Below are 22,724 nucleotides of genomic sequence, written 5' to 3' on the forward strand. Positions count from 1 at the left end.
AGAGGTGAATTTCAGCTCCACATCTCCGGTTCCAGCAACTTCAGTGGTGTGAGAATCTCCCAACAGCACCTTCTGATCTTCAGCAGCAGTGTATGTCTTGAACATAGCACGTTCATAACAGACATGGCGAGAGGCACCAGTGTCTATCCACCAACCATCAGATCCACCCACCATGTTGATTTCAGTTATCATTGCCATATACGGCTGCTCCTCATTTGTTGTCAAGTGAGCCTGAGCTTGAGCCGGTCTAGTGGATGGGTTTCTACACTTTCGTGCCATATGACCTGGTTGTCCGCAATTGTAGCAATTAAACGGTTGAGCAGGTTCATTCTTTGATGGTTGAGCTCTTGGGGCCTTTTGAGGGTTCCCATTCTTATTCCGATTGGAATTCTTATTTGCAGGACGGTTCTGATTCTTGAATTGTTTGCCAGCAGGCTTCAGAACAGCACCCACATATTTCTTTTTAGTGTTGCTGTGCGAGACAGCAAACACCTCTTCATTTAGTTCTTGTTTTCTTGCCTCTTCTTCAATACGAAGTCGAGTAATCAGACTTTCAAGAGAAAACTCCTTAGTCTTATGCCTAAGGGCATTCTTGAAGTCTTTCCAAGCAGGGGGCAGTTTATCAATTATCACAGCAATCTGAAACTGCTCAGGTAATTGAATCCCTTCAACAAAAATCTCATGAGCTATATTCTGAAGCTCCTGAGATTGTTCTTCGACAGATTTCTCGTCGTTCATCTTATAGTTTAGGTACCGGCTCACAGCAAATTTCTTTGAGCCAGCCTCTTCAGTGTTATATTTATTCTGAAGAGCATCCCAAACATCCTTAGCTGTCTTATGAATCAGATGCAGATCATATAGATGATCCGCAAGACAGTTCAATATGTAATTCTTGCACAGGTAATCCTCTTCTTTCCAGAGGAGTATATCCTTTTCAGCCTGTTTCACCTTTTCAGCATGTTCGGCAGTAAGCCTTTCCAACTCAGCATTTGCTGCAGATATAGAAGCATCTGTAGCCACTGCTGTCTTACCGTTACTAGTCGTTTCCATAGGAACCGACATCGATGGTATCACGGGTATGTTATCCTTCAAGACGTGGGCAACCTTTTTCGTAGTTAGAAAAAACATCATCTTTGTTTGCCAACGCTTGAAGTTACTGCCGTGAAACTTAAACGGTTTGTTGAAATCGACAGCTGTTCCAGATACAGTAATTTCGTTGTTGGTATTCATGGTTTCCGAAACGTCTTAAAATTGTTATTTTTCGATTTAAAAATTATACCGAACGAAATTACTGGGTGAGTCACGACCAGGTCGCTTTCTTTAAGACGTTTCGCGGCACTACCCTAGTTTGTGCAAGGTAGACTATCAACCACGCCGTCTCCAGGATAAAACAGCCCAGATCACTGTTACGAGTATATACTGCACAGTATATAGTCGCTCGAGAATTACACCTCAAAGTATGGTTCAATCGTATGATCGAAGCCACTCGATACGGTACGCAGCCGCTCTATTCGAAACCGATGGGACAGAAAGGAGTAGAAGAAGAAGAACGATTTAAAATCGAAGGGAGAAGAGAGAAAATCGCACAGGAAGCATCAACTGTGAGATTTTGGTGTGAAGAATGAGTGGGGGGAGCTCTCCTTTTATAGGCAGAGTTCGCGAGAATTACTTGGGGATTAAGTTTGCTTAATCCTTAAGCAAACGCGTTTTACGCGTGACTTGGGGATTAAGTTTGCTTAATCCTTAAGCAATGCAAACGCGTTTTCTTTAATTGGAAATATCCGGAAGTTTCTGGATACTGGTTTGGATCGGGTCGAAATGTAACACATTAATTATCCGGAAGTTTCAAGTGACAAAAAAATATATATCAATTTTCCAACCCACGACCCAAGCCCAAGCCCGGCCCGACGGCGGCGCCGCGCGTGTGATATATGTATTTTGTAAGCGTTCACCCGTTCACAAAAATGGGTACCCCAAGGGCACACCCTTGGAGGTCACCCCACCCTTATATAAACACTTACTAGTTGGGGTGACTCTCCAATGTGGGACATTTTTAAGTCACATACCCACACACTAGTTTCTCATAGTGTTTTCTTTCTTTCCAATTTTTTCACTAGACTTTAACTAGTGTTCCAACAAATACAGATAGAACCTAACTATATTAGATTACAAAATGACGCGGTTTAGGAGGTGACATTTCAATTAAAATTGGTTATTAACATAATTGACGATGGTTTAACTGACATTTTGTTTGTTGGGGCCTATACTTTATTATGCATGCAGGATAACCTTAATAATAATAATGGGAAGAAGATGTAGAAGCAAGAGATTTAAATCCATAAACACATACTCCAAGTCACATGACAAGAAGAAGCCAAACTCCAATAGTGGAAGAGTTGTAAAGTGATTTCAAAGCCGCTGCTTCCTGAAGACTTATCCTTACTTTGGTTCCTCTAGACTGTTTGCTTAACTCTGCGAGGTATGTTTCCAAACATTGGGCTGCTACTATCCGCAGCTCCCATTTTGCTGAGTCATGCCTACGCCATGCACGTTCCAAACCTGGTCTTTACGTTGAAAATCGCACCTCAGAAAATAGTTCTTATTTCTTGGATATTAAAGACAATGTGAATGGCCAATTTGAATTTGAAAGAACTGATTTGGGAACACCTCCAAGAATGGGAAGTATAGTTGGTAATTGTGATGGCATATTGCTGCTTTTTCAGGGTCCTACACGAACTTTTGTTGTGAACCCCATTATCAAGTGCTGGCTTAGAATTCCTCCTTTACCCATTTCACAAAAGCGAATGCAACTTGTGCGTCAAGTTACTATAGCACGTGTTCCTCACACTGCCAAATTCAAACTGTTCTTCATAGATATCCTAGAGGTTTCAGGTGCTTTTTGGTATGTTTTCTATGTGCTGAGAATTGGAATAGATAACTTGTGGAAAGAAATAGCTAGAAAAGAAGCTCGATGACCATGGTATAATTTTTGGCAACTGCTTTATAATTGAGGCAATTGTCTTTACTGGATAACTATGCATGGAATAAGTGTCATGTATATTGACAAATGACAAGGAAACTAATGTTGGAGAAATTTCACTTCCCCCTGTGCCAATGGATCATCGTCCTCTTGCGAAATTTGTATGGATGGGAAATTGTCTTTCTTGCATTGTGTGTAAAGATGCTTGTTATAAAAGATTTGAAATCTACATTTTAGATTTTGATGCAGGAAAATGGTCTTTTTATCATGAGATGGGACCTTTTGATTATGTGGCTGCTTGCGGTCGTGAGCCTAATATTTTTTGTGTGGTATTTCGTTTGTGGATCAACGATCAACTCATCTTTCGAGTAGTTTTAGGGCCATTGCCAAGAGAGGAGAATTACAAAGGCAGGAAAACCATGCATCTTAGTTAGAATGTCAAGACTAGACAACTGACAAAGATAATGGAACACTATTTCCAGATATCCATCAAATTATCGTCTACCACAAACTTTCTTTCCAACAAAAAATATGTTGACTTCACCGTGAATACACCACTCTCATATGCTCCCCAAATCCAACTATCCTCCTTAAGCAAAAGTTAGCAGGACTCTTAAAAGAATTAACAATTAAATGGATCAAGACTCAATTCGCCTAATTGCAGATTTAACCCTTTGTTTTAAACTTATGCCTCTACTCGAAGCTATAAAGCTCGGATACATTAAAATTGGAGAAGTATCAATATCGAATATGTTGCATTCAATTTAGAATTAAAAAACACACTTGTATCTGTATATATACACTCACGGCGGTAACTCTTATTGAATCGAGGATATGGAAACTCATTCTTTAGGAAATGTTGGAATTAATAATAAATAAATAGAGAATCTTATAATAAATGTTGAACAAGCAGCATTGTTATGTGAGGAAAAACAACAAACAGTTGAGGTACACAGATGTTGGCACTACCCGCAACATATCACCTTGAGCTTATCAGCGGCAGATTCATCGACCGAATACTGCAGTAGCATTGCAGTAGTGATATTATGAGTAATCAATCATCAATTAAGATCCATAAACAGAAATGAATGAGTGAAACGAACCTTATGAAGAACCCATAGAGAATGAGTGTAGGTACGTTGAAAGAGATCATGGAGAGTAGTGGAATCAGAAGGATCAACCTCACGGTAATTAACGAAGTTCTCGCGAGCGTACTTAGCATAATAACCTCTTGAATCCTTTGGTAAACGCCGCACAAGTCTCAGAACTTCTGCGTATGCTCTCACCGCTTTCTCCATCTAATCTAACTCTTCTCCTTTCCCTTCCAAACTTCCTTCCTTCCAACTAACTTAACTAGTCAACCTCATTAATTACCTTTTTCTTTTCTCTTTTAAAAAAGAGAAATGATATTTTGACAACCATTTTTTGACAACTTTTAGACAACTTTCTTTCTCATACTCACATGATGTTGTTATCCTCTCTCTTCCTTTTTCTCTCTCCATTGTTTTTGACCAATAAGAAGTGAGAAAAACAAGGTTGTCAACAAAGTTGTCATCAAATGGATGTCAAAATATCACTACTCTTTAAAAAAAGGACCTAATATTTTTTTCAAATGGATAATAATTTGGAAGTGTAATATCTTTTAAAATATGCATAATTTTTTTAATCACTATTATTATAGTTATATTAAATTTCATATTTTGAATTAAATTATAAATTTGTTAACTTTTTCAATAATTTAAACTTAATAGTGTACATTAATTTTTCACATATTTAAATATATTATTATAAAGTAGAATTAAAATACGATATCATATATTGTGAAACTCACTAAAATGACATGTTAATATCAAAAGAGAGTTTAATCTCACAATTCTATTAATTCACTGGTTTATATAAAAATATAATAAACAATTAATTTAGTTCCTAAATTATCATTCTCTCATCACTCTTTCATCAATTTGGGACCAAATTGATGGATGATGATATAGTTTAGGCATCTTTTAGTTGATTTAAATAGTTTATGGACCAAAATGATGAAAACCATATAATTTAGGGATTAATTTGACTATTTATTCTTTAAACATATATCAAAATACTTATTTAAAAGATGAACATTCCTGTACTCATGAATTTTGATTGAGTATGTATCTCTCATCCTATATGTTCTGGACTGGTCAGAAGGTCAATCCCCTTGTGACATGTGGACTAAACGTCCACCAGACTAAGGCGCATCGTCTGAAGGAATATATCAGTATCAGTACGCCTTACCCCACTGGAGTACGCCTCTGTGAATCAGATACCGTACACGTGTCATCCAACTGTCTCCTAATCACACGCCCCCCACATCATGGAGGCAGTTATTCTCACACATGCCTATATAAGGGTGAGATAACTTCACCCCGAAGGTATGATTCACTTTTCCCACACTTTTTACACACTCTTTCTTAGTTCCAATACTGACTTGAGCATTGGAGTGCTAACGTGCCTGCAGACACCATTCGTTCCACCGCAGAGACTCGTTGCCATCGAACCGGAGCATCTTCCATCAGTGTTACCTTCATCAATGTCTCACCAGACATATCACAATCAATCAATGATCTGTCACATTTTTATATTAATTATTTTTGGTACATCTTTTTATAACAATTTGTTTAAATAAATTCAAATGTTAAATAAGTTTTACTTATGGGAAGTATCGATATTCAACCAAACTCTGAAGTATTTAGAAGTTTATATTAATAAATTCAGTTTAAAAATTTTATGGGAGTAACATGCTAACATTGCACAATTAGGATTTAGTAGGTACAATCAGGATTGTTCAAAAAAGGGAAGAAAAGAAAAAAAAAGTAAACCGTTATTGACTTGCGAGGACCTTTAACTTGTTTAAGTTACTCCCTCCGTTTCAAAATGAGTGTCGCTTTAGCCAAAAAAATTTGTTTCAAAATGAGTATCGCTTTAAGTTTCCAATGCAATAATAACTTTTTCTTTTCAATTGTACCCTCTAATTAATACTCTGCACACTACTTCCAAAGTATTACTTTTAAAACTAACCAATAGTTAATAAGGATAATTTGGTAAAATAACCATTCTCTTTCTCTTAATCATTGCATTTCTTAATATGTGTGTTAACACCTAAAACGACACTCATTTTGAAACGGAGGGAGTATTATTTTTGTGTCATCGTAATTTTTATTTTTATTTTGAGAACGAGTTACCGTAATCAACCTAGTATTATGAAACTGGGCACAATTGCAAATGGGACCTATAGGCTATAGTTGTTGTCTGCTGACTGTACGTTTGCTTCTTTATTATTGACGGTTTTTACAAAAAAAATTGTCCCTACAACTCAAATTTTAGAGGAACCGCACTATAATTTGTGCATTTGAAGCCTTAATTATGCAACTTTCGGTGCTAAAAAATGAAGGAGAATGTAGTTGCAATAATTACGGTGCTTGTTGCAGCTGTTAAAGTTTTGATTAGCAGGTGAAGAGAAATAAGAATATAAACATGGTTGTGGTAAAGGGCACAGAACAAAACAACTTAGTTTTAATCTAATGGTTCCTGTTGTAGAGTCTCCCCACGTTACAGAACTACGTAAATGTAAATAGAAATAGAAACATTATATTAGAAGAATTAACAGAAAAATGTAATCGATAAAATATTCAAAAGAAAGCAACGAATGGATGGATAAACTATAATAGAATAGTGAGATACAAAATAAGTGTCCTCAATTAATACAAAACCTCCCCTGAAATGAATGTCTCAAGAATGCAAACAATGTAATGTATGTAGTAAACTCCCATATCACATCGAGAAAATAATAATATATAGAGGTAAAAATAACAATCTGAGTTCTGAAGAGAAGACAGAGGTGTCGATCTAGAACAGCAAGTACAGGAAAGCACATCCAAATACTAATCCAACCATCATCTTATGTGACCACAACTTCTCTGCCCCACTCTGCAATGCAATATAATATACCCACAAAACTTAATTAGTCTAACAACTTACTATCTGTTTGCATCAAAACCATGCGCGCACACAAAATTTGGCTAGAAAATAGATAAAGTAGAAGAAAAGGAAGCTAATTAATTTATACTTAAACATGTTTTTTTAATTAGGAAAGGCAATATATACATTTCCGAACCGAAATATATTTGATCTCCAAATAAAGCTTTGATATGAGTCAAACTAAAGGGGTTGTGTATGATATGGGGATCAACCTTATTAGTATTGAAAATACCAAGACCTTTATAGAGAGATGCACGCATCATGTTATTAAACACGTTTACAAAGAATGAGTTAGATCTAATATAAAAAATATTAATATGACATGGTACCCGTTACTTTACAATTTGATTTTGTAAGGACGTGTTAGGTCCAATATTAAAAACCTAGTTAGTAATTAGTAGTGATCAAGTAGAGAGAAAGAGAGAAGTGAACTTACATCATCAGTACCAGATGGAGAGATAGAGGGGGAGAGAGAAGAGAGTCCGGGAGCGGGAGCATCTGATGGCGAGAGTACAGGTGCCAATGTAGGGGCTTTACTCTTAAGCTTGGCAGGAGCGGGAGCTGGAGTAGTTGCTGGCGGAGATGAGAGGGGAGTAGGTGTGAGTGCCGGAGGAGGAGTTGCTGGAGGTGGAGTTGCGGGAGGTGGAGTAGCAGGGGGAGGAGAGAATGGTGGAGGTGAGGCAGGGGGTGGTGATGCAGGTGGTGGAGTAGACTGAACAGGTGGAGGAGTGAGTGGGGTTGGAGGAGGAGATTGCTGAACTGGTGGTGGAGCGGATACAGGTGGAGGAGAAGACTGAACGGGAGGGGGAGTGGACTGAGCTGGTGGAGGGGAGGACTGAACTGGAGGTGGAGAAGACTGCACGGGTGGAGGAGAAGATTGAACAGGTGGAGGGGAGGCTTGAGGAGTGGTTGGGGGTGTATTAGCAGGAGGAGTGGGTGGTGCTGGAGATGAGTTTGGGGAGGTGGATGGAGCTTGTTGGGCTCCTACGCTGGAAAACACAGCGCAGATCAAACCAACCACCAAAACTATATGATGTGTGCCCATCTTAATTGTCTTGATTTATAATGTATATGATATTGCTCGATCTTAATTTCAGTTGCTTAATTATATAACCTGCGCATGCAACTGGCAGGTCACAAAAGAGCAGAAGAGAAGAGAAGAGATTGAGTGAGTGAGTTGAAGACTTAAGAGTTTGTTGGCATGGGAGAGGTTAAATAGGCAGGATATAGGTTCCGTATATGTAATTATGTATGTATATATCATGATCATGAGGTTTGTTACTAGCTACCAAACATTTCCAGCTTAATCTCACTGTGATAACCGATAATGGAATGTCACAAACGACATAATAACAACTAACAATGACCTCTTTCACCCCTGGTGGATCCCACTGCCTCAAATTTCAATTCAATTCATGTTCAAACATCAATTTGTGTGCCTCTTTGGATATGTGGCCAAAACATTCAGACGTAAGAAACACACGAATGGCTTTTGCGTTCAAAAAATGCATTAATTGGGAACACATGTAAATTCAGTTTCTTAGTGTCAACTGTAAAAATCATCGGATCATCAAATTTTGCTTAACCAATTCTTCTACACATTATTAATTTAACAATATTTTAGGATAAAATCTAGTCAAAAAGTATGGATTAATCACAACAAGTGTGGAGTTCAGGCTCGAAAAAAGGATTAGATCGATTGATGATTTTAAAGATGCATATATGGTTGTGTTGAGTTTGCTTGTGCTTGTTTATGGCAAGACAACAAGGTTGTTGTTGTATTTGAAACATGTGTGGAATAACTATCCTTATATATCAAGTTTTATTTTAGGTTTTTTTTTTTTACGTTGACTTTGAAGAATTATGAATGGATTACTCAACAACGAAAATTAATTACATGAATAAATTTGCAAATAGAGTAAAAATTACTTTGTGGGTAGCATTTCTCTTTGTCTGATTATATCATTAGGTGTTGAGTAAATCACTCAAAATTCTTCAAAAGTAAATTAGGTCTTACATTTGTTTTAATAACTAGTGTGTTGCCCGTGCGTCGCACGGGTGGAAAACGGTCGACATTGGACTGCACGTCGTCCATATTATACATGACACATGATCATAAATTAATATTATGTGGGTTACAGCCGACAATAGGCTACATACTGAACGATGTGCATACCACACACGGACACAAAGTGTAAAACACTAAAACTTAAAATTTTCTACACAATATTCTTGCATCAATTCTCGTATTTCAAACGTGTTATCCAACAATTAATAATTTTTATCCTGGAACATATTCATTTTTCTGGGTTAAATAAATGTTTGGTCCCTAAAAAATATAGTCAATTTCGTTTTTAGTCCTCATAAAAAAAGTAACATATTTTGGTCCATATACTTTTTTTTTCAGCACGTAGTTTTAGTCCATATTAATTAAATTAAAATTTGTTTAATGGTGCATAAACTTTTAATCCTTTTAATGATTTTTAACATGCTTGTTTAAAATATTATAAAAAGTTCATCTGCGATAAGTTAGCTTAAAATTTCATTTTTAGGTCCAATTTTTTTATTAAATTAAACTCAAAAATTTGGCTTTTATAAAAGTTCACATTTAATATTGGTAGTACCCCAATATTACATGTTAAGCCTCATAGTTTGCATTCCAAAAAGGTTACAATTATAGAATTTGTTAGGCAATACCAAAAAATTAATAACATAGAAAGGGATATGAGAAGTTCAATCATAAAAAAGGTATAATTAAATACCAATCGAACCGAATGTAGTAGGTTCAAGTTGAAATTCAAATTGGGCAGTTCAACTGATTTGAGCCAAGAGATAAAGAGTTGAACGTCTTGAGTTGCAACCCGAACAAAGGAGAACAAATTTTTTTGGTGGTGGCTAGGGTTTGAACCTCAGACCTTGCATATTTTATGCATTGTCCATACCAACTGAGCTAAGCTCACGAGGACAAAGGAGAATAAATTAATCTAACCACTAACATTTGTCATTCAAAAAAAGTTGAATTTCAACAATAACAATTAAAATTCAAATAATTTTTATTCTTTTTGAAGATTAATTCGAGGTTGTAGGTATTTTAAATATTAAATGATATATTTTTTTGAGAGGAAAAAAAAAAGATATAAGTTCAAGGTTTGCAATTGTTTTATTAATCCAACAAAAATGCAATTTTGCAAATATTGCTATTCACACCATCGGTTTAGGCGTACACCCCCTGCACTATCCGAAATTGGGCCAAGCCCAATATTCCTTACTAACTGAGCGGATCATCTTATCTCTTCCTCATTTCTTGAAACCCTAAAACAATTTTCACGCTTCATTCTCCCCTTGAAGCGCCGTCGGCGAACTCACTACCCCATGCATCAATGAGTTCGGCATCGTTTGACCAAAAGATATTCATTTTCTTCATCTCCACAACCGATTCTAACTTTCTCCCCAACCAATATCATGAAAGGGCCATTTCAGAAAGATGGGTTGTCTTTTTCATGATGTTTCCAAGTAGCTCCGACCCCGTTTCCTTAGTCTAGCACCGTATCATTCTTCATCTCCTTATTCTCTACAAAATTAAGACATTCTACAAAATCAGCTGAGCAGAAATGGTGTAAGTTTCATTGGACAATATTAAGACATTCTACAAAAAGTAAGACCCGTGCCGATGCACGGGACGACTATTACGTGTGATGATCGCTTATTACTTAACTATCATCGTACAAATGAAAACAAAAAATCAAAGTTTTTACGTAGTATCGAAACAAATATTGTTATTAACACGTACAAACGAAATCTTCATTACATTGTTGACCACAACTATATCTATAATGTTTATTTTCAAATTCAATTATTTTTATTATTTTGAATTTGAAAATGTTTTGGAGATATACTTGGGGATGAAATGACTTTGAAATTCAAATGATATGATTTAAGTTTTTTTATTTATTTTAATTTAAATAAGTGATTTTCACGTAGATATAATTTTTTTTTGTGATCCGTTGCTTGAGTGCGAAACCGTGTTGTTCGTTGTCTTGTAAAATATTATTTTTTTAATTTCTCATCTTGTTGTGGTGTTCATTTGAATTTTATTTGAAGATCAACTATTCAATCAATGATTTGAGCCGAAGACATGGGCAGTCTATCAATTTAAATATATGAATATTGTTTTGTTTTTGTTAAGATTTAGGTTTGAATGTATCTATTTTAAATTGAATTAAATTGAATTCAATAAAAATTTAATTTTACACCTATTTTTATTCACACTACTATTTTAGGCATAAATCCCTCCAGTAAACAGGAATTGGGCCAAGCCCAATTAAGAAAACAAAAACAATTTGTCCCTCATCTCCCATTTTCATTCTAACAGTCTCATTCTGAAACCCTAACATACGTGGTTCCTCCTCTCCCTCACCGGCCGCCGTCAGCCATTCCTCAACAGCAACCGTTGATCTCGAACTTGTTTACCCCGAACAACATATTTGTCTTATCCTAAATCTGATCTACCTTTCTAACATAACAGAATCACAAAAAGATTATACCCAAAAATGGGTCATTTTTTTCCAGAGTTTGCAAGCAACTGCCGCGTATTTTCATCGATCGAGTCTTGATTCTCTACTTCTGCTCTACAAATTCCATGCAACAATCGAACCAAAATGGGTATCCAACATTTAGGGTACAATTATTGGAATTGGTGGAGCGATGGTACTGACTTTTGTTAAAGGTATTGAAATCAAGATGGGCTCATTTCAATACCATTTTGGGTTCTGTATGTGCCTTGTTTAGTAGCATCTCGTTTGCCTTGTGGCTTATTATTCAGGTCAGTTTTTTTATTTGGTTGATTAATTATACCAATACCAACTAATTAACATTTTAATTAAATTTTTATATCAACTATTCATTCTGGTTAATTTGTTTAACTTTGTGAACAGATAAAGTTGAGTGAAAGATACCCAACTCATTACTCCGTTGTGTTTGCTCTTTGCTTTGGGAGGGATTTTAGTTAGTGGAAGCTGGGTTGGAACTTAAGGCTTCTGACCGTTGCTTATGTGGTATGCTTAAATATATTGCAATTCTCATGCTTAACATTATAATATTCTCACACTTTTATTTATACATTTTATACTTCAATAATAAAGATAAGAAAATGAAAATATATTTTAAATGTTTTTTTTGTTAATAATTATATAAAGAAAATGTACTGAAAATAATGTTTAAATATTACCATTGATTATTAGTCCGTGTGAATTGAATGGTGCAGGGTATAGTGGTTGGTTTCAGGAGTAATGGGTTTTTTAATTTCATGGTGTGTACACATTACAGGTCCATTGTTTGCCTCTGTTTCTACCACGTTATTACTTGTCATTAAGCTACACATTGGAAGGTATATATGTTTTCAATTTTCTTTTTCCAATTTACTGATAATTCTTATAATTTTATGGAATACGTTTTTGTTTAATTGCTTGAGATTAATCTATATAGTCAGTACCCACTATAGTTAGTGTTGAGCAAAATTGTGACCAACTCATTTGTATAGTGTTTCTTGGTTCAATCCGTTTAAGTCAACATTTTTTTTAGATATCCATGGTCTTTTACCTTGCTTTTTAAAAGTAACCATTTTTCATTTCAAGATTTTTAGGCTTAAAAACAGTACACATCTCTCCTTTTTTATCTAAGTTGTACATGATTTAAGTCGAAATCGTTTTATCAATTGAGTGTTTTGGACATGGCAAAGGGCATGAAAGGCTTTAACTTTATGGACATGGCAAGGCTTTAAATACCACTTGTAAGAATAAATTGTTAAAATTCTATAGGCTTTATCTGGGGAAGGTAAGGGAATTGAAGTACTATGAATACTTTTGTTTTTTATGGGGAAGGCTCTACCTTCCTGACCTACATGGAAGCATTTTGTTTTTCTTCTCACATTTTAAGGCTTTTGTCTGTTATAGCCGTATTTTTCTTGCTGCCACATCGGACATACAATCTGGCCCTTTTTTCAAACTGTATTTGATCCCTTAGCTAAAAAAATTTACAAAATTTGTCCAATAGTATTTCTAAATTGTCTTATGTTAAACTTTTGGCAGGTTTGCAAGTAACAATTACATTACAAATGAAGACAAATAGTAACATAAGGTTATCAATCTTTGTGGAAGTACAAATAGTAACATAAGGTAAGGGAATTGAAGTACTATGAATACTTTTAAATCTTGTTAATGCATCGTTTTTCAGTACCATACTTGCTAGTGAAACTCATGACATACTAATGTGATTAACCATTATGATGTACTTGCAAGTCAATACTTCTTTTCCCATGCCTTTTAATTGACTCTCTTAGTCACATTGCAAACATGATTTAAGTTGTACATCATTTAAGTATACGTCGTTTTATCGGAGTTTTTTGGACTTCAAGAAAAATGTAAAGACAAAATTGGAACATGTGAGTATAGTTGATGCTTCAAATGAAGAAAAGTACACTTTTGAGCTTTGTTAGTGTTGCAAAGCCAGAGGTATCAAATTTTCTCTTTATAACACTACTTCCAAATTTGGTTGTTGTTTCCTTTGACCTATGACTCAAATTCTGATTTGCTTCAAATGAAGAAAAGTACACTTTTGAGCTTTGTTAGTGTTGCAAAGCCAGAGGTATCAAATTTTCTCTTTATAACACTACTTCCAAATTTGGTTGTTGTTTCCTTTGACCTATGACTCAAATTCTGATTTACTTATTCAAACTTCTCATGAAACCACATACATATTTAATCTAAATTTAAATTATTTAATTGGACTTATATTTTGAATTTGTTTTTCGTTTAATACAATTGTAACCAACATAGTCACTTGTTATGCTCAAAAGTTTTCAAACCCTGGTTATGGAGAATACTTGCTAGTGAAACACATGACTTAGAAACATGATAAACCCTTATAATGAACTTGCAAGCCAATTTTTCTTTTGCCATGCCTTATAATAAACTCTCTTAGTAAAAGTGTGAACCATGAATTTCATTGTATGCCTCTTGGACTCCTCATATTTTCCTTTCATATAATGATCGAATGAACAGAAATACAAATAATAATATAGGAATAAATTACAGGAACAAAAATTAGTAAGATGACACATGTTTGCTTGTTGAAGACTCAAATTCTGATTTGCTTCAAATGAAGAAAAGTACACTTTTGAGCTTTGTTAGTGTTGCAAAGCCAGAGGTATCAAATTTTCTCTTTATAACACTACTTCCAAATTTGGTTGTTGTTTCCTTTGACCTATGACTCAAATTCTGATTTACTTATTCAAACTTCTCATGAAACCACATACATATTTAATTTAAATTTAAATTATTTAATTGGACTTATATTTTGAATTTGTTTTTCGTTTAATACAATTGTAACCAACATAGTCACTTGTTATGCTCAAAAGTTTTCAAACCCTGGTTATGGAGAATACTTGCTAGTGAAACACATGACTTAGAAACATGATAAACCCTTATAATGAACTTGCAAGCCAATTTTTCTTTTGCCATGCCTTATAATAAACTCTCTTAGTAAAAGTGTGAACCATGAATTTCATTGTATGCCTCTTGGACTCCTCATATTTTCCTTTCATATAATGATCGAATGAACAGAAATACAAATAATAATATAGGAATAAATTACAGGAACAAAAATTAGTAAGATGACACATGTTTGCTTGTTGAAGAATTAATTTTATTAGACACATGTTAAGTAACATTGGTAAAATTATAATTTCTGGAGACATCTTATGGATGACTGATGCATCTTTCTTAATCTACCCAAATCTGCAGATCATGTTCTTGCTAACATGCCTGCTTGGCAGCTATCCAAATGCTTTTGAGGAATAGTTTGATGAAGGATCTTCACAAATATGCAGATTTGATGAAGGAATTGTCTGCTGAGGACTTGTTTACATGCTTGTTTGTTGCTGTCCATAATACACATTATCACTGTAAGTAAAAAAAAATGAAAACAATTGTGTGGAACTTGTAATCTCTTGTTTATTATTAAAAAAAGTGCCGGCCTTCCATTTTTGAGTTCTTTCTCATTCATTCACTTTATTATTCAACTGTAAGTTGTTACGAAATTGAAGAAAGTTTATGATTTTTAGCTTGCAATTGGTTTTTGATTGTTTTGTGAATAACATGAAATCATTTTTTTTTACTTAATAATATATGCAAACAGACACACACACAAACACATATTTAGCCATATAACTCTGTTTTGTACTAAGAATGTTATGAATGAAGAGAGACTCTGCATTTAAGGGTTATACCTTAAACTTGTCTTTTTGGAGATTATCTACAGAAAAAATTAGATGTAGCTATCAATGTAGAAAAGATGGTAGACTCTTAGGTGAGGTTTGGTTATGTGGGGGGGAGGAAACCTGGAGAAAAAAGAGAGACAGAAATGAGAAAACTATCACCAAGAGAGTTAACAGTAACTATCCAAAAAAAAAGGAGTGAAGAGTAGTTATACCTTAAACTTGTCTATTTGTAGAATATCTATCATTTGCTTTCATATGAAGGGCTTCCAGCTGAAACAATGAAGAGGATAACAAAAATTTTATGAGCACCATGAGTTATGTGAACTAAAATTCAATTTTTCTTCTCCACACTAACTTTGTTAAATATTCTAATCATAGAGTTCTTTTGACTTGCCTTCATGTTGCTTGCTGCTGGCGTGGTTCCTCCTTCAAGAATGCCTTGAGCTGGCTGTGGAAACCTATGGATGGGAGACAAAGAAGAGGCAAAAAGTTGCATAATGAAGAATGACATTGAGATGTTCATGTACTTGTACTGTAAAGAAGAATAAAAAAAATGCATACCAATGAGATAAGTTGTTGTATCACATATAACCTGCATCATCAAAATGTATGAGAGAGAGAAAGGCAAGGCAAGAGGCATAAATTAGACCAACATGAGTGAATGTAATGGCAAGGCAAGGCTTTAAATACTACTTGAGGGAAGAGAAAGAGCCTTGGGGAGAAAGGGTCTTGGAGCGTGAGAGAGAGAAAGGGTCTTGGAGTAGCACTACAAAACAAAATTACTTTCACCAGAAATATAGTAGCACACAGTACTACAGCAGTAGCACACAGAACTATTCATGTATATACAAACAAAACTGTCATATGGTACTGTCATATACAAATAAAACTGGGCATATACAAACAAAATAAGTGAAATATAATATTGGTATAGGACAAAAAGTAAAGGACTATTAGAAAAAGTAAGCTATTTCATTGGACAAAATTATGCACATTTCAGTTTGACAAAATGTAACTACAACAGTCTTGGCAGCAAGCATTTCAGACAAAACAGGCTTGGGCAGCAAGCAAGCAACCTGGAACGAATTCGCTATTCTCTTTTGTAAGAGTTATTGATAATAGGAGTTTTTTTTTTTTTTTTTTTTGAAAGATTATAATACTCTCAATCTTATCGAGAACGACGAGTGTGTGAGAACGTGGGTCATGTCATGTGTCTTCATTTGGAGGCTGGGCTACACATAGCATGTGTGATTTGTACGCTACGTTGGGAGTTAAAAGAAGCCAATAAGGGGGTACTACACTAGTTAGTTGGTAAGGTGGATCCGAAGCTGGCCAGATACTCCTCTTGTTGGGTCCTACTCACCTCCCTGTCCTAGATAACATAAGGTTGATAAATGAAATATTATGCAAATAATTTACTGAAAAATGTTTAAATAAATATCATCAACAATAATGAGAGGTTTATTTAAAAAATAATAATAATAATAATCAGAGGCCCATGCAGTACACATATAGCCCCAAATTATGGTGGGGGCTTCAGCCTCTGCTGGCAATAAACATGATTATTTGCATTCACATGTCGTGTTCATTGCTTTTGATTGAATGAAACCAGTAGCACATGAGTAGATGGCACATGAGTGACATTGTGGTTGATGATATTAGCATTAATCAATCATAATCTTACAAGTGACTTTCTTCTCTCTCTTTCATAAGGTTTTTTTTTTCATACACCTGTGACATTGTGGTTGCTCAATGTCACCAACCACAATGTCACCCAAGTGCTATCCGAAACCAGGTAAGCATTAATAGGAACAGTGCCAAGTAACAAGGAAGATTTTTTTAGCTTTGATTGTAAAACAAAAAATGAAGAAGACTTTGCTTAAAAAACAATCCACGCATTTAAAGTCCACTTTAATTGGAAAACATGATTAGCACTGTAATTATTTCTGTTAAACATTGATTGATGATGAAATGCAAAAGTCCCTTTACCGTAAAAGAAAAGTTTCAATCAACGGTTATTAGATAGATAGATAGAGTAGATATGAAAATTGTATTTTCGAAATAAATTGCATCCCTCATTTTACAAAAGTTAACTTATACCAGTGGATTTTATTATACATGTAAGTTAACCTATTCTTTCACTAATTAGACATTTCACCCTCTTAATTAGCACCGTCATCAGCAGTTTGTTCGAACTTTGATTTCAGACTATTTAATTTCTTGCAAGAACAAGTATTTTGCATCTTGCACTGTAACTAAATAGCTGCCAAGTGTATACTTTTGTCTACACCTTTAACTAACCATGAAATGAATAACCTCTGAAAGGGATTATCTATCTCAGCAACCGACTAGTACAATTTGAAAGCGAACTCAATTTTGCTTTACTAAAAGAAAAGTTTAGTTATAAACCTTCCTCAACTACCATTGCATGAGAAAATTGGTAACTATTTTAATCTTTCTAGTGCCTAAAGCCTATAGGCTCACCAATCAATGGGGTATTTCAAAAAACAAGTTATATGTGTCCGGTTGACTAGGATATGTAATTGTTAAGTTTGAATATTTTCTATTTTGAGAATATAAGTAATGGTTTTGTTTTTGACAAAATCATATATATATATGTATATATATATATATATATATATATATATATATATATATGTATATATATATATATATGTATATATATAGCTATGTATATGTATATATATATATATATATATGTATGTATATATATGTATGTGTGTATATATATATATACATATATATATATATATATATATATATATATATATATATATATATACATATATATATATACGTATATATATATATATATGTATGTATGTATATATAAGTAATGTTAAAAGACATTATATCTTTGGCTTAAATATATTTTTGGTCATTTATCTTTTAACAAAAATGTGTTTTGGTCCTTTATCTTATTTTCAACATGTTTTGGTCCTTTATCTTTTTTTAAAAAGATTCAAGTTTGTCCATTTGTTATCCAAATGTTAAGTTGGAAACTAAACCAAGGGGCTTTAAGTTTGTAAAACACATTGCAACAATTTAAACTCCTTTAAAAGTGTCGCAACAAATCGTTCTCATTCAAAGGTATCGCAACAAAATCTTCTTCAAATACTTATGTTTTTGTTTTTACCATTCCTTCCCAATATTTCTAAAAAAAAAATGACATTGTATCCCCTCTTCTATGCCACATATAGGTTTATGTTAGCACTGTAACATATTAAACTTCTCTTAACTTATGTCATGATTTATGACTAAAGGACTAAAGCGTGAATCTTTTTAAAAACATAAAATATCAAAATATGTTAAAGATAAGATAAAGGACTAAAACACATTTTTGATAAAAGATAAAAGACCAAATATATTTTAAGCCTTAAGCCCATATCTTTTTATCAAAAAAAAAAAAAAGGACATCATATCTGGGTGAGGAAATCCTAAGAGGAAGATATGCAACATTGGTATCATTGAATCCAAGATAGACAATTTTTAATATTTGAATTTAATGGCTATATAGTTTGCTTGACATCTGTAAAAAAAAAGTTTGCTTGTAAGGCTACTAAATATGTCAGAGAGTTTAGGGACGATAGGATCAACAACAGGTCAATGTTTTAGGACCATATGTGTAAGACACCACATTTTCATTCAAAATCTTAAGACATTAGATTAAGAGGTCACATCTCTTAAATATCTACATTTTAGTCATTCATATGCGATCTACTCATACATAAAACCCCAAAAGACTTCAATATATTTAAACATATTTTAGATCTTACTTACTATTTTCTCTAAAAGAAAACAAAAATCTTATGTACTATTCAAAATTAGTAAAGCTAGAGACGTGTTGGTAGGGCTAGTAAGTTTCAAGCTGGATATGCTACTTTTCAACCTCCATTTGTTAGCTCGTATCTTTCCCTTCCAGCAGGTTTACATCAAGAATTTTGCTCTCCGCCCTGCACTTTCAGCTCGCACCCTGCAGCCATCCCGAAAATACCCCTGCGCTAGTTAACTAGCGCAGCGTGACTTAAGTCACGTACCTGTATTTACACTTGCGTGAGTTAACTCACGCACCCAAGTGAGTTAACTCACGCTGGTTTTTGTCTGCACAATAAGCTTTCTGCTTGAATTATACATGTATCTGTGCAATCAAAAGCAGGTGCAGCAAGCAATATTTGCGTCATATATTATGTCATTGCAAGCAGCTAATTATGTCATTGCTTCAACACGTAGCAAGCAGCAAGAAGCATAATATCTTTATGTCTTCTGCAATTTGGCACGTGGCAAGATTCCAAGAGCATGTTAACTATCTATGCACGTGATTCTTGAATATAAGCAAAGTGTTGGAATGATAATAATAGTTTAATGTATCCAGGCTGTGTATGTAGGTATGCTGTATGCATGTGATTCATCTTTCACGTTTGAAATTTGGAAATTAGCGTGAGTTAACTTGCGCAAGGGTAATTTTGGCATGGCTGCAGGGTGCGAGCAAAATGTGCTGGGTGGAGAGCAAAATTCTTACATCAATCCTCCTCCTCTTTAATCAACAGCTTTTAACCAACTTTTTGGGTAATGTATGGAGAATAACTTATTGTTTTTTCTTTTGACCATATTATTGTCGAAACATGTGTTGGGGGTCTGCTGCAATAACTTGACCAAGAAGATGATGAAGATGAATATGATGAAGTGTGCACATAAATTCCAAAGATTGTTGTATATCTTGATTGTTGGGAAGAGACTGCTGCACTTGAAACCTGAAAAGTTTAATAGTTATGCATGTAAAACTCAAAGTGCATGGGTTGCCACACTAACCTTTAGGTTCGATTCGCCCCCACCAATTACTGTATATTGGATGCAATAAGGACTGACCGGCGAATCCCCTTCAGGGTACTATGAGTTCATTGATGTGTATTGCACAACCACACCAACCGTATCTCCTAACAGTATTTTACAGATTTATGGTTCCAGCTAGGGGTGTTCGCGGTTTGGTTCGGTTCGGTTTTGAGCAAAAAAGTCATCCAAACCGCGAGATAAAAAAGCATATGGTTTGGTTTGGTTCAATTGATTTTTAAAAAGTCATCCAAACCAAACCAAACCAATACGGTTTGGATTGGTTCGGTTTGTGCGGTTTATCGCGAGATAAAAAAATATTACATTAACTCTAATATTGCCAACTTGTTACAAAATAAACATAGGACATTTTATTTTGATGTTTATATGATAAAATATTAGGTAAAACTTATATCAAAATAGGTGAAATTAAGAAGAAACATAAGCATGAAACAAATTATTGGGAAGTAAAGAAAACAAATTCATCACTGGAAATGAATTGAAAAAGATGGAAAGGAATTATAATCGAACCTGATGGTGCAACGATGAAAAAATCGAATCAAAAAAGATTATTCTTGAGCTACGTAATTGGGCTAGTACATATTTAAGTAATATTCATTATTCTTGCGGTTTGGTTTGGTTTGGTTTGGTTGCTGAGATGCAAACCGCAAATCGAACCGAACCGCGCGGTTCAGTGCAAAAATCATCCGAATTCATCCGGACCAAGTGCGGTTTTTTGCGTTTTCGGTTTGAATTGGTTTGGTTTGGGGTTTTTCTATTGGGTTGGTTCGGTTTTGAACACCCCTTTCCAGCAATTCACTCATGCATTATAGAATTGATGGATGATTTAGAGTAAGAGAATAAGGGAGAACTATGTTGTTAATGCAACAAAATTCTTGTTCTGTGTCTGTCAAACTAATGCCCAAATGTCAAGCATTTATAGTACATTATATGACCCTTCACATGAGAGAAAGCACCCCTTTGAGTTGAATCAATGTTATGGTTCATTAAGCACCCTTTTGTCAAATGTTATGATCATACACACTTGAATCAATGCTAAGGTTCATTAAGCACCCCTAAGCCAAAGGTTATAATCATATACACTTGAATAAACACAAAGGTTCATTAAGCACCTCTTTGCGAAAAGTTCCAATGTATATGAATGATTCTCACGAAGAGTTACAACTGTTGGTGAAGAGTTACAACTTTTGATCTAAAGTGATTCCATTATTTTGGAAATCACCAACAATCCCCCACCATTTTCAAAATACTAAATCTCATAAATCCGGAAATTTCATGCCTTCAGATAATGGTATCTCGCGATTTGAACCATTACTTAGTAAGTTAAGTTTTCGCTCATTCCCAAATAGTATGGTAGACAAGCTTTGGACCAACTATTCATTAGAACAAGTGTGCATAACTTACACATAGAATCTCGGTACCATTGATAAAGAGAATTGTAAAATTGACACGTTTGTTATGGCCTTGTGTCCATGTATCCTTTTCATGAGAATTTAAGAGTCAAGCCCTTGAACTCAATGAAGCGGCCAAACTTCAATCTCACATAGGTAGACTATATCGGGAATGCCCCATAAGTATGCATTCCAGCAATATATACTATATGTCCATTAAGAGGAAAAACCTCATCCTACCCCTTTTCTTCTTATGGTCCAAGTACTTTTACCCCTTGGGATGTTATCTATTGTCAAGTACTTCAATCACTTTAATAGTGTACTTTCACCATTGAACCCAAGACTTGATGCTACTCAAGTGTGGGTTGAGTTTCCACCATTTGTGATCAATTAGATTTGGGCTTGTACCACATCCCTAATGATGTCTTCAATGTCATGAACATCTTTATCCGAAGACATCATATCCTTGTCAATCATTTCGTCAAATAATTGCAAAATTTTCTTTAACTTTTATAAACTTTGAATATTCAATTCTTCACGTAGATTTTGTATTCTCATGGCTATGTCTATGGATCAACTTATATACTCTTGATAGTATTCACCAAACTATCATCAAACCATGACACTTTTGTCAATCGAGTATATTGTAATAATACACGATCTTTTATGTCATTACACATTTGCTATAAAAATATTTAACTTGCATTTCAATTTGAACTTCAACTTTTCTTTTATATCTGGCCAAGATATATCATACATTGAATGCATTAAACATACATAGCAAAATAAAACTTGATCATAAAAGAATGTCATAACCAAACTTCATAAGATGAGATTAAACATGCAAGTCATATACTCCACATAAAATTAAATATAACAAACATTTTGATCTTAGTTATCATATAACTAATACCATATATCATGAATTCATTGTGTTAAATTCAGGTTTATGTTTAAATATGTTCAATGCTAAATTTCAATAAATAGTCACATAGAAAAATAAATAATGAACAAAAATCATTAATATTATCTATGACTTTCTTCTACGAACATATATCAACTTACAGTAATTCAAAACATACCCAAATTATTTTAATATCATGATAAACAAGAAATTAACAATTCCTTTCACACTATCATGCAGATATAATATGATATCATCAACATTTAAATATATCATTAATTTTGATTATCA

The 22,724-nt window shown here is 34.3% G+C and overlaps 2 protein-coding genes, 2 long non-coding RNA genes and 1 pseudogene across 8 annotated transcripts; 2 read left to right on the forward strand and 3 right to left on the reverse strand.

The window, feature by feature from the left end:
• Window positions 1–1,931: 1,931 nt before the first annotated feature.
• LOC146918819 (uncharacterized) lies at window positions 1,932–3,771 on the forward strand (annotated as a pseudogene).
• Window positions 3,772–3,780: 9 nt separating this feature from the next.
• On the reverse strand, window positions 3,781–4,348 carry LOC146918820 (complex 1 protein, LYR family protein). Its single transcript, XM_085712052.1, has 2 exons — window positions 4,084–4,348; window positions 3,781–3,999 (listed from the first exon to the last, which is right to left on the reverse strand). Exons 1-2 carry the CDS (start codon window positions 4,276–4,278, stop codon window positions 3,946–3,948), a joined length of 249 nt encoding a protein of 82 aa, XP_085568178.1. The 5' UTR covers window positions 4,279–4,348; the 3' UTR covers window positions 3,781–3,945.
• A 2,296-nt stretch (window positions 4,349–6,644) lies between these two features.
• On the reverse strand, window positions 6,645–8,181 carry AGP9 (arabinogalactan protein 9). The gene is made up of 2 exons (XM_085712053.1): window positions 7,431–8,181; window positions 6,645–6,943 (listed from the first exon to the last, which is right to left on the reverse strand). The coding sequence occupies exons 1-2, from the start codon at window positions 8,037–8,039 to the stop codon at window positions 6,863–6,865; spliced, it is 690 nt and encodes a 229-aa protein (XP_085568179.1). The 5' UTR covers window positions 8,040–8,181; the 3' UTR covers window positions 6,645–6,862.
• Window positions 8,182–10,942: 2,761 nt separating this feature from the next.
• Window positions 10,943–15,838, forward strand: LOC146918822 (uncharacterized). Of its 4 annotated transcripts, XR_015011230.1 has the most exons (7): window positions 10,943–11,816; window positions 11,929–12,048; window positions 12,320–12,380; window positions 13,081–13,167; window positions 14,086–14,197; window positions 14,794–14,954; window positions 15,703–15,838. It is a non-coding gene; the product is annotated as an uncharacterized LOC146918822 (long non-coding RNA). The 4 variants fall into 4 exon arrangements; XR_015011231.1 differs by lacking the exon at window positions 14,086–14,197 and having other exon boundaries at window positions 12,258–12,380; XR_015011229.1 differs by lacking the exon at window positions 14,086–14,197.
• LOC146918823 (uncharacterized) lies at window positions 14,553–16,383 on the reverse strand. 2 transcript variants are annotated; one of them, XR_015011226.1, is made up of 5 exons: window positions 15,831–16,383; window positions 15,664–15,727; window positions 15,482–15,539; window positions 15,279–15,389; window positions 14,553–14,930 (listed from the first exon to the last, which is right to left on the reverse strand). It is a non-coding gene; the product is annotated as an uncharacterized LOC146918823 (long non-coding RNA). The 2 variants fall into 2 exon arrangements; XR_015011227.1 differs by having other exon boundaries at window positions 14,553–14,952.
• Between the last annotated feature and the right edge of the window lie 6,341 nt (window positions 16,384–22,724).

Source organism: Medicago sativa, chromosome 5 (genome assembly GCF_051527215.1).
Source record: "Medicago sativa cultivar Bolivia chromosome 5, Bolivia_mono, whole genome shotgun sequence".
In the NCBI taxonomy this organism is placed as follows: domain Eukaryota; kingdom Viridiplantae; phylum Streptophyta; class Magnoliopsida; order Fabales; family Fabaceae; genus Medicago; species Medicago sativa.